Genomic DNA, 12,229 nt, shown 5'->3' with positions numbered 1-12,229 from the left:
TGCTACTTTTTGGTGGGACTACCTTAAATCACTGTATTCATTAAGAAGCAGTAGAATAAGGGGCTTCTTTGTAGGGTGTTCCTGACTGTTAACTAACTTCTCATCACAGTGACAAAGGTGACAAGTAGCTAACTTTGAAAGAATATATTACTTTATAACAATATAACATTGATATAGTGTATTTTTGTCAAATTGCATTGATTTACACTACAATGAGCTTGGCTCTGAAGCCAATGTGACCTGTCAGAATAAATCACAGGTTAGCAGTTAAAGTGGCTGCAGAGGAGGTGTGTTTCAGTACTGACCAGGAAGGAGCAGAGGAAGATAAAGGAGACAAAGTAGAAGTAGGCAAAATCACTGCCGCATTCTTTGCCATGGGACCCTGACCGCTCATCACAGGCTCGGTGACTCAGACATGATAACATGATCTCATGCCAGGCCTCCCCAGTTGCACTCCTGATAAACATTAAAACACAGAGACAGAGGAACACAGAAGAGATGTAGAAAGACTGGCAGCGTTTCACAGGTCTGAAGTTCAGAGCTGTGTGCCCATCTGGAAATCAAAGTGATAACCTTAGTCTGTATTTGGTCAAAGTGATCTAATGTGTCCGTGACACATATATATAATAAAGATTCTCACACCTGAACAGCAGCATGAGAGCCTGGAGGAATGTGCGGAAGTTGTTGTGGTGATTGATAGCTGTGTCCTCATTCAGCTCGATGTTGCCAAACACCTACAGCAAAGACACATTGAGGGAAATGGATTTGTTCTGTCCTAGCAATGTGCAACATTTTTCACATTAAGGCCACAACATTGTAATGGTGAAGCCCTGTTTGAACATCATGGCATAACGCACCTGCATCCCAATGATGGCATAAATGAAGAACAGCATCGCAATCAGCAGGCAAACATAAGGCAGGGCCTAAAGGGAACAACAGGAAACCAAAACACACTTAATTATTAATATGCACCCTGAATTATTCTAGCTGGGATGTTTGAGTTTGTGTGTGCAGGGAGATGCTGTATGTGGTTGTGTGAGTTTGTGAAAGTAAAGTAGCCTGCATACATGTGGATGTGCTAATATACATGCACACATGACGTGTGTGAGCACCTTGAAGGACTGGACGAAGGTCCACAGCAGGATGCGGATGGTGTAGCCCTGCCTCAGCAGCTTGATGAGGCGAGCGGCTCTGAACAGCCTCAGGAAGCTCAGGTTCAGCAGCCTGTCCTGTTAGACACAGACGGGACACCAAGCATTTACCAACCACATACACTTATCACTCACTGATAACCACACCCTTGTTAGAGTTGAATTATTTTAAAAGTCACTTCAGCTGGTTACAAACCATGCTGATGCCCTTTAACAAGCTTTTAACAAAAACATACAAGCCTGGGTACAAACATTTAAGATGCCAACCCAAACTGAATGTGGTCACATTGATAATAAAGAGAGAAAAAATAATTCACAGTGTTGATGTTTTAGTCTTTTATTTATTCCCATATTTCATTTATGTACTGATGTTACTAGTCATTTTTTAAAATTAATCTCAAGTTTGTTTCAGTATCTGTAAATCATTCAGTGGTATATTTATCAGTCCTGTGAGGCGTGAAGGAGGCATTCTCAACATACATGATCAACCACATGTTCAGCAAGGCTAAGGTCTAAATTTTTCCAGCAGCTAATAAAAAGCTGGATCATGTCTCGAGTGTGAGTGCAATGAAAGTACACTGTCATCATTCCCAGACTGATGCACACCTACAGTATCTGTAGCTAAAACATCTGGGTGCATACACATTGGTGTGCACAGTTTTTTACGTTTATTCACATTGAATTACTTTTTGTCTGAAAACACATCTCTTCTTAAAGCAGTTTCAGTACAACTGATGGGGGACAAACTCCACAGGCCTTATTCTGTGTAAAAATGCACTCTAATGTCAATCTGAAGCTACTATAAGGTTCCAGCAGATACACACATACAGCAGCAAGTGTTCACGGCATTATTCAGAAAGGAAAACTAGACTGTTGGCCTGTCACTAAAGATCATCATTGTGTGTCCCTGCTGCAAAACATTACGCACATCCCCAGGAGAAGTACATTCTCATAATATCATTAAAACACACCGTGATCACCCACCAGAAATATACCAGTCTACTGGTCTGGGCCATAAAGAAGCTCTCCACTGATTCAATATCCCACCACCAGGTTAACCACTGTGGTTAGTGCTACTAAGTGCTGCTAAATGCTTGACTTTCTGTAGGTGGGGAGGTGGTATGACTCTTGGTCATTTGTTGATTTTTCTGCTTGTGTTTGACAGCTCTCTCTCCTCTTCTCCACATTAGTGTGCACAATTAGAGTGTGTGTGACATGTGGTGCAGGTGGTGTTCCAGCTGTTGACTGGCTGACGGGAGGATTTAAACCTGCACAGGGATGTGTTGGATTGGGGTTGGAACACCACCTTGCTCACCCAGCTCAGCTCCATCTGCAGGAGCTGGTGCACCCAACAAACCACGCTCACCCAGCTTCTCATGCAGGAGCTCTTTTAACTCCTTTTTCTTCTCATTTAAAGACAGATCAAAGACGGATAAAAAAAAAATTAGCCATCAAAATGAGATCAGCTTTCCTGCACATGTTTGGCCTCAGTTGGATCTATGGTGAAATCCTTGATCTGAAACTCCATTTCACCACCCCCACAAAGAAAAGACTGCCCCCCAGACAAATGTAGAGTTTGCGAGAGGGAAAGGTGCACTTATTGATAAATGGTGTCAGGGCAATAAGGTTAAAACTTTAAAAAAATCCTCCTGAGCTTGTACACCTGGAAGAATTAAAAAACTGCCTCCCAGAGAATGTCATAGTTTACTTAAGCAAACAGAAAGGTGCATCCCTTAATGCTGCTGCTACTAGCTGACAAGCTCGCTGAGAAATGACACAAGCTGGATGTGATTGATCTATGTGAAACATGGCATAAACCAAATATTATCTTACCTCTTAATGAACCTTCCCCATCTGATTAATGCACATGCTGCCCAAGTTACTAAACAGGATTTCAATTGTATGAAAACCAGGTTTTATCCATTAGAAATAGTGATGGGTCTAATCAGACTGTGTCAGAGGACGTCAGTAGAGTAGGCCGTCCTTCAATGTGCCTAGGACGCACATGTGGTCTGGACCACGTCTGAATATTGTCTCAAATGCGTCCGCAATGCGTCCTGGGTGCGTTCACATCTGAAGTAGAGCTGTCCACTTGTGATCGGATCACCGGTGACAGATGTTAATACCAGGTCTGGCCAGGGCCCTTGTGTCGAACCAATTAAAAACGTATCTACAGTTTGAAGGTAAAGTGATGATTCAGTTCACTTGTGCCATGTTGTATGTGTTGCAGAAATTACGTTTGGTGAGTTTACTGCATGTAACAAGACACATGCTTGCAAGGGACTAAAGTCAGGACCTCTGTCACATCTCCAATCACATCATCAGTTTTCTTTTTAGAGCCTCTCTCACAGGTTCCACCGCTTTATAGAAGTGCAATGCTAAATTGCTGGAGTAACATTTTATGTGCTAAGCTAAGAGCAGAGAATGGCAACAGAATGTCACTCACCGTAGTCTAGTGATGTTTGGGACCAGGGCATGGCGACACCAGTGACGACAATCGACAAGATGAAGAGAGAGAGAGAGACGAAGACAGAAAAACATAGAAATATAAAGAGAGAGAGAATGAGAGAGAGAGAGAGAGTAAAAGTATGACAGCAGAAAGAGAAGTGAGAGAACAGAAACAGTCATATTGCACAACAGAAACTGATACAGGTCAACAAAATACACACATGCAAGTCAGTCGAAGGCTGCTTCACAGTGTACACATATATATGGGTAAGTGTGCTGAAAAGAACAGTCTGGAATGAATAAACACAGCAGAGTATTTCTCCACTGTAAACCACATATTAAACATTTCTCTCTGAGGTTCATCCTCAGCTCCTGTATCAGCCCACTGAACAAAAGACTCGCCCACAGTCCTTCCCCCTCTTTTAAACAAAAGCCATCAGACTCCCTGGACCACTGCCATGTGATTGTCTTTGCTGATATGGATAGTTAACTTGTTTGCTAAAAGCTTGCTGTACAGAGGCTGTCCCTGCCATTGTCATGACAAAAGTGCTGCATGGATACAGTGCATTCAGCCTTGTTGAGGTGAGGGATGGAGTGTGTGTTCTTACATTGATTTCAGTCACAAGGATATCAGTGATGCTGCCCAACACCGTCACAAAGTCAAACACATTCCAGGCATCCTTTAGGTAGTTCTGAGAAACAGCAGCAGAAAATCATCAGTTGTTGTTTATTATTCGGGACATTCAGATTTGCTCTGTAAATGTTACTTACCAGTGGACCAAACGCGATGATCTTGAGGATACACTCCAGAGAGAAGAGAGTGGTGAAGACTATGTTGAGGTTCTTCAGCATTACCTCATAGAAGTCTGGAGCGCCATGAAACTGAAAGACAGGGGTGAGTGGTGTTTCAAGGTGCAGGTGTAACACTGCTAAAGGAACAGTTGCACATTTTGGGAAATACACTTGCTCTGCTTCTTGCTGAGAGTACAAGAGAAGATCAAAATCACTTTCAGTCACACTCTGACTGTAAATATGACGCCACAGCAAATAAGTGGTTAGCTTAGCTTTGCTTGGCCAACATAACCACCCATAAAAAAAACACAAAATGTTTTTACAATTTGTGGTTTTATTCCAATTTAATAAATGACATATAACTGGGTAGTTAGTGTGTTTTAGAGGTGCAGGTTTACCTTTGGACAGACACAAGGGGGTTACGTCCCTCTGTTCTCAGTCTTTATGCCACTCTAATCTTAACAGCTGCTGTGCTTCATATTTACTGTACACCCCTGAAAATGATGTCTACGGTGGCCCTGAGAGCTCAACACACTGCGACTTAAGAAAACAAATGCAAAAAGACGAAACACAAACAAAGTCAGAAAACATCTTCACCAATTTGACAACACACGCGTTGCATAAATTCACAACACAACGGAAGTGTTTCCAGCGGACTCAAAAAAGTGATGCAGGGCCGCCCTGCTGGCCCTCCTGCTGGGGCAGGGGCCATGAAGGCGTAGTCCTAACTGCTAAAGATAACCTGTTTGAGTCCGCCCCGTGGCTCTTTGCTGCATGTCATCCTCTTTCTCTCTGACTTTACTGTCGCCATTAGAATAAATAACTTTATAAGAAAAGGATGAACCCACCTAGGAGGCACCATTATATATCCATGTGCACTTGTTGTTCAATGCTTTTACCTTCAAAAGTCACAAATCACTGAACAACAGGTGCGTCCCAGCCGGTTTCATCGCTCTTTAGTGTACCCTGGAAACACTTCCATTGTATTGTGAGTATTTGCAGCAGATGTTTTCTGAATTTGCTTGTGTTTGTCTATTTGCATGTGTTTTCTTAAGCTGCAGTGCATTGAGCCCTCAGGGCCACTGTATTTTTCAGTCTGAACATCTAACCCTCGTTGAGAAAGTGAATATGTCTCAAAATGTCAAACTATTCTTATTCTATTCTAATGAATTCAGGACTAACATCATAAAACATCTGAAAAAGTTTAACTGACTACATCACATCTGCAAAAGTCAAAAAGTCATTACCTTCATCATGAGTACCACAGTGTTGAGAGCGATCATGATCATGATGGAGTACTCAAATGGAGCTGAGACCACAAACTTCCACATCCTGTACTGGAAGGACTGTGTGTTCTCGGGCATGTAGCGTGTCAGAGGTTTGGCGTTTATGGCAAAGTCAATACAAGCCCTCTGTAACAAAGAAACCACACCTCTGATTCATTGTCTTCATTGTGTGAAAGGAACTGCTCCCAGACCTCCGTATTTAGTGGATGAAAGGACTCATTTGCTACTGAGCTCTCATAATCTGTACTGATATGAGCAGCTGGCATCTAGAACTGAACAACTACACATTTTGAGTTTTTTATGACTTTGGATGACTGATAATATATTTTGGTCCCAGGTGCTAATTATAGTTTAAAACTGTGGCTCATTATTATGTATAAAATGATCACACGGCATTGAAAGTTAACAACCCTGGAACAGACTTAAAAAATGTTCAATTGCTGAAAGACTATACATCCCACACTGAACTGTTTTAACCAACATATACAGATTTTTTTAGACCTGAAAGCCTAAAAAGACCACATATTGAACAACTAAGTAAATACAGAGACAACACACTAGGCAATACACAAGCTGTTATTTTAGCAGTGGGGAACCCTCAGGGCCTCTAGGCCGTCAGAGAGGGCCGAACATATAAGGATTTTAAATTATATTTAATATTTCATTCAATAATTATTAATAATTATTTTCTGTCCGGGAGTTTAGGCTAGCAGATTTTTTTAAACTAGGTAGTGTGTCTGATAAGGTATATGAAGATTAATTCCAACAGTTTCCTTTAGAAAAAGTGACAACAATGAGCTTCTCACTCCTCTGTGTGTTTGTGTGTCTCTGCTTCACCTCATTCTTTTCCAAGCTGCACTCAGACAAGGCCTTGTCTCCCTGCTCCTGGAAGGTAATGATGATCAGAGCGACGAAGATGTTGACAAAGAAGAAAGGGAAGACCACAAAGTAGACCACATAGAAGATGGACATTTCTATCCGGTAGCCTGGACTGGGACCCTGGTCCTCAAAGGTGGCATCCACAGAGTGCTTCAGTACACTGAAAGGAGAGTACGTAATAATATACGTTTTACCCAGTGACACAGACAAAGCTAAAAGTGATATGGTCAAAAAAGTTCAAATTTCCACTGAGGTGGACAACAGAGTCAGTCAATCAATCAATAATTGACTATGAGAAGAAGACTCAGTCTTCAGCAACTTATTCAAAGAACAGAATCAAAGTGCAAAGACACCAGAAGATCTTCAATAAGAAGGTCTGGTAAACATCCAGAGACTGCCTGATGACTGAAAGGTCTAAAAAGAGAAGGGTCAAAATCAGTCCAGCAGAGGCTGAGACATCTTTGTCTGTCTGTAGTATGGGTGAAACACTGGATCCTACACTGGATCCCACAACCCCCACAAATGCTGTTTACACTCAGTGAAATATTTAAACCCAAGACTTTGTTATGGCTGCATCATTCTAGGTAACCTGTCCATGCCTGGCTGAGTGGGATTACAGAGGTTAATGTTCTGTGATATGACACAGTTTGAGCAAAAATAACTGTCGGTTACATATAGGGGGTACATTTTGTGCTTTGACAACTCACATAATACTTTTTATGATTCCACCCTACAGTATGTTAATGTTGTATTTATATATTATATTTGTCAGTTATGAAGTTGAATATCTTCCCAGAGCCTTTAACTATATACAGATGAAGTTTTTGTCTATGTAATATTCTTGCATTTCCAATTATTTACTTTGCCACAGGAACCATTTAAGTTTAAATCTTCGTGAATCCTGTTTTTTCATGTGTCAAAGTGATGACAGTTGGGTTTCGTTTTAACTATGACAACCGTTACACATGTCTTTAACTCAAACAAGGAGTCAAGTGAGCTGCACTTACGTTGGCCAGCCCTCCCCAGTGGAGACAGTGAAGAGAGTCAAGAAGGCCCACAGCACATTGTCATAATGGAACTCATATTTTTTCCATTCTCTGGGCATGGCAGCTACCTCGTCTTTGTCATAGTCCAAGAACTGTCCTCTGGAAGACATGAAGGCATAAATAAAGTTGAGTGGGGATAGAAAGGTACAGGGTCTGCTTTGACTCATACATTTAAAGTTAGAAAGCTGTGAAAATAAGAAATGAGGAAGTTGGGGATTTTAGACCAACTTGCAGTCTTTCTCCAGGCCTTTGGATTCATCCGTGCAGTAGAAGAATTTTCCTTTGAAGAGCTGAACTGCAATTACGGCAAAGATGAACATGAAGAGGATGTAAACGATGAGGATGTTCAGCACGTTCTTCAGCGAGTTGACCACACAGTCAAACACTGCCTGAGGACACACAAATACACACGTGTCATTTGTGAATATATTATTTTTTAACTGTCAGAATGCTGCATTCTTTACCAAAACTGTATTTATGATTGTACTATTCATCTGAATGTGATTCTATATTAATCTCAGTGGGACAAATGTGCAGGTCCAGTCTAACCACAGGGAATACTGGGACTAATCTGAGTGGGCCCGGACAGAAAGATCAATTAGCATGTAATTATTAAGGCATGCAACTGATAATTAACATGCTTGTATAAAATAACTTTGCAAGAATTCAAACACAAGGAGGACAGAAAACGTAAGATGAAGCTGAGAGGGAGACAAAGAGCAGAAATGCTCTTAACAGAGAAGTATCTTAACAGCTATACTACATTCAATAACATGCTATATCTATCAGGGGAAAATTTCTGTTTTAGGGGTGAAAATAAAACCTCCAAATTTGTGAGAATTTTTAAAGAGTTTGTCTTCAGTAAAAGAACCAAAGCACTTGGAACTGAGTGTCACAGACAGGGTAAGGAAGATGGAGTACCTGCTGTAAGTCAGTCAAATTTTACAGCTTAAGTGATTATAGTGATATCATACTCTGGGTAGTCACTAAATTATCAGGTTTGCCATGTATGTCACAAATAATTCAGATTTAAAGAAAGCACAGTATTGATTTAAAAAAAACTAGCAAACATAACCACAAAAAACAACTGTTCCTATGGCAATAAGATTTCCTGCCTTAATCACAGTTGAGCCCTGCTAACCTTGTTAAATGAATCAAAATAAACCAAAAAACAGTAAAGGAGCAGAACCTTGAGTTTTGGCAGACGTTTGATAGTCTTGAGAGGTCTGAGTACTCGGAGAACCCTCAGTGACTTGATTGTACTGATGTCTTTGCCTTTGGTCCCCCTGTGGAAAGCAATCATTGTTAAACCACACACCACACATTATCCACGAACAACCTGTTCTAATCAGATCTTTAAGTAATTAATTTTGACACTTGTAACTTGAACTTTGAAATGTGGCAGATCAACTGGGTTAACAAGGTACACAACAACAGGCTTTCTGGATATTAATAAAAACACATCCATGAGAAAAATGGGAGGTCTGTTGGAAAGATTTTTATGGAAGGTATCCTTGTTCATGCATGATGCTTCTAATGCACAGTGCTCTGGGCATTAATACTACTGCTGGGTTGGATAGGTCGAGCAGATGTCTTAAAGGGCCTTGTTCGAGATTAACAGGGTGTATGCTCACCCACCACCATAAACCGTAGAAGTGAAACTTCGGCCAGTATCCCTGAACAGGATTAACAAGAATAGAAATTAGAAGCAGCAGGACTTGAATCTTTACAACTAAGGCAACCTTGTGACTAGCCGTCACAGTTCATTGTTTTTAGGACCCAAATGTGGACACACACAAAGGCAGGTAGGTGCACTAAAAGTATCTTAAAAATCACAAGGGGGGCACTACAGGCAGACAGCCTGTGGGCTGGGCAGGGACAGCCCAAAGGCCTGGCAAAACAGCAGGGGCAAAGGCAGGTCCACTCTGGAGGTCAAGCAGGAGAATACTGGTGAAAGCTGGACTGCTCTGGTGGATGATGACAAAGGCAGGATCTCTCCGGAGACCAATGCCAAAGGCAGGATTTCCCTGGTGAAGGAGCAGGAAACTGACAGCAAACTTGGGATCTCCTAGATGCAGAGCAGGAGGCCAAAGGCAAAGATGGGTCCCCTCAGGAGGCAGAGCAGGAGGTTGATAGCAAAGGCAGGATCTCCCTGGAGGCTGGGCAGGACAGCGATGACGTAGGTGGGTTTCCGCAGGAGGGTGATGGTGGGTCATGCAGGAAGAACAGCTGGAGGAAGACCAGACAGATGGAGCTTCTCTGGAAAATGACTTGGAGGTCAGCAATGAAGGTGAGACCACTCTCAAGTCCCAAGATACTGGGGGTGTGGAGAAACATTTAGAACCAGAGGATTTATCTGCATGTCAAGACGGGGTAGAACACGGGGTACACAGCAGGATGCAGGGAGCTTCAGGTTGAGATTCTGAGTAGGAGGTTAGGTGCAGATCTGGCTGGGCATCAGCAAAGACAGCCAACTAATGAAATGGGAAGCCAGGCAATGTGTCAGAAGCAACTGTTCACAGGAGATCTGGAGCTGGTGTTGGCCAAAGCAGAAATTGGCCAGACTGCTGACTGTGGACCAGGAGTAGATGAAGGCAAGACTGCCGACTGGGGATCAGGACCTGGTGTTGGCCAGACTGCCAAATGGAAATCAAGAGAAGACTTGATTTTGGCTGACTCAGGTACAGCTTTGGGATGAGATGTCTACTGAAACTCCTGTCCCTGAGACAGGTGAGATGTCGCCCGGAGTGGTCAACTCAGGAAGAGACTATATGTTGACTGAAAATCCATGACCCTGGGATAGGCGAGACATCAGCTGGAGTGGTCAACTCAGGAACAGATGAGATGTCGATTGGGACCCCAGACGCTGGAACAGGTGAAGTGTCAGCTGGGCCAATCTACTCAGGAACAGACTCAGGAACAGACTAGACTTCGACTGGGACCCCTAACACAGGAACAGACAGAACGTCAGTCAAGACCCTTGGAGGAACAGACTCAGGAAGAAATAAGACATCACCTAGGAAAGCCAACTCAGCAACAGGTTAGCACAGCCAACTTAGGGTCAGACTCACTGTTGATTGTGTTGCTGGGCAATTGAAGCTCTGGATTGCTGGGCAGCTGAGGTTCTAGATACCTGGGAAGCTGAGGCTCGGGGGGGCTGGGTAGCTAAATCTCTGTGAAGCTGGGCAGCTTGGGGAACCAACGTCTCCATGACCCATGCTTCCTTTGAGGGGCTCCATCTCCTAGATATCTGAGGGTGATAGCCAGTCGAGTCCCCCAGTAAGGGGTCCCCCCAGATCTTCTGGGTCTGGATTAGGCAAGAACCTTGTCAGCTCAGGAACAAGAGCGGACAGCTGACTAGCCAATTTGGGACTGGAAGGCTGCAGGCTCACAAACCCAAGCTCAAGGCTGGAGTGCAGGGCCGAGGCATGGGCTTGTAGCTGCAAACCTGGGGCTGGGGCTTGGGCTGGTACCTGGGAACCTGGAGCTGCGGCTTGGCAGGTGGCTAGTCATCTGGAGTCAGAGAACAGGATGTGTTGCAGGCTGGAACCTATAGCAGGGCATGCGCTAGCTGACTTAGATGCAGGTTGGGAAACGGGTTGAAGGCTAGTGGGCCTGGGGTTAAATGAGTTTGGTGCAGGCTGGAGGTTAGCTGACACAGGAACAGGCCACAGGTTGGCAGACCGGATAGGAATCAGAAGTGTTCAGAAAGTCCTTAATCCAGTCAGGTAATGACCTCTTTAACCAAGGTTTTTCAGACACTTCACTGCGTGCCAACCTAAGAGCCAGGATGTGGTTTGGAAGATTGGAAGCAGGAAGAAACAAGTAGCTTGGCTCTCTTTAAAGTGAAAAAGCCTACCAACACCTCTAAAGCAAAACCAGTCTGATGTTAAGATACAGAGACAAAAGTATTTGATACCTGGATTATGTTCAGCAATATTTTTTCAAGAGTTTTATTTTAAGGTGTAATATCCATAAGACGATGCATTTGTGGTATGTACGAAAACAAAAAAAAACCCCAAAACAAACCAAAAAAATCTCAATGTAGTTTTGCATCTCCTTGCTAGAGCTCCATAGTGATGCCTGAGAGAGAACAGGTCAGTCAGCCAAATAGAAGAGAGGCTTTTAGCCTTGGAGAGAATATGCATTGGAGAGAATAGTTAACACAGAATCTTAAATTGTTGGTCTCCAATAACTGTCTTCAGTTTTAAAGTTTGGCTTCACCAAAAAGACTTAAATATTGTTGAAGAGGTTTCTTAGCCAGAAGTTACCCTCTTTGAGGAAATGCCCTCTGGAAGGAGGTTCAGACAACTCAACAAAAGAAATGCCTTCCCTGTAGCCATTCAACACTTGAAGGGTAACACTTAAAGGCACATTCATTCCTGAGCAATAAACACTCCACAACACAGATAGCCTCACACAGGGACATGCATCTCCTAACCATTCAGCTGTGTGTATCATGTAATCCTGGTTTACATGAACAAGTCAGTCTGAAATCTCTGTTTGAACATGCAGTCCATCCGTTAATTCTTACAAAGGCCTCTATTATCCTTTTGTTAAAAGAATATTCCATTATTCTCCATGCAAATATGGTCATACTTAACACTGTGCATGATGGATCTTAATC

General features: G+C 42.8%; 1 protein-coding gene across 1 annotated transcript in view; it reads right to left on the bottom strand.

Annotated features, from left to right (window-relative positions):
* Positions 1-12,229, bottom strand: part of cacna1ba (calcium channel, voltage-dependent, N type, alpha 1B subunit, a) — a 143,765-nt gene that overhangs the window by 28,564 nt on the left and 102,972 nt on the right. Inside the window, exons 26-36 of the mRNA XM_071481837.1 lie at positions 8,792-8,888; positions 7,831-7,991; positions 7,564-7,701; positions 6,515-6,716; positions 5,639-5,803; positions 4,371-4,481; positions 4,208-4,291; positions 1,113-1,229; positions 858-923; positions 643-734; positions 306-456 (exon numbers count right to left, since the gene is read on the bottom strand). Of these exons, the coding sequence (XP_071337938.1) occupies positions 306-456; positions 643-734; positions 858-923; positions 1,113-1,229; positions 4,208-4,291; positions 4,371-4,481; positions 5,639-5,803; positions 6,515-6,716; positions 7,564-7,701; positions 7,831-7,991; positions 8,792-8,888 (1,384 nt within the window). The remainder of the gene's footprint in view (positions 1-305; positions 457-642; positions 735-857; positions 924-1,112; positions 1,230-4,207; positions 4,292-4,370; positions 4,482-5,638; positions 5,804-6,514; positions 6,717-7,563; positions 7,702-7,830; positions 7,992-8,791; positions 8,889-12,229) is intronic.

Source organism: Trachinotus anak, unplaced genomic scaffold, assembly GCF_046630095.1.
Source record: "Trachinotus anak isolate AG129_WGS33_773 ecotype Australia unplaced genomic scaffold, CSIRO_AGI_Tana_v1 ptg000008l, whole genome shotgun sequence".
In the NCBI taxonomy this organism is placed as follows: Eukaryota; Metazoa; Chordata; class Actinopteri; order Carangiformes; family Carangidae; genus Trachinotus; species Trachinotus anak.
This window is presented reverse-complemented; position numbering and strand designations above follow the sequence as displayed.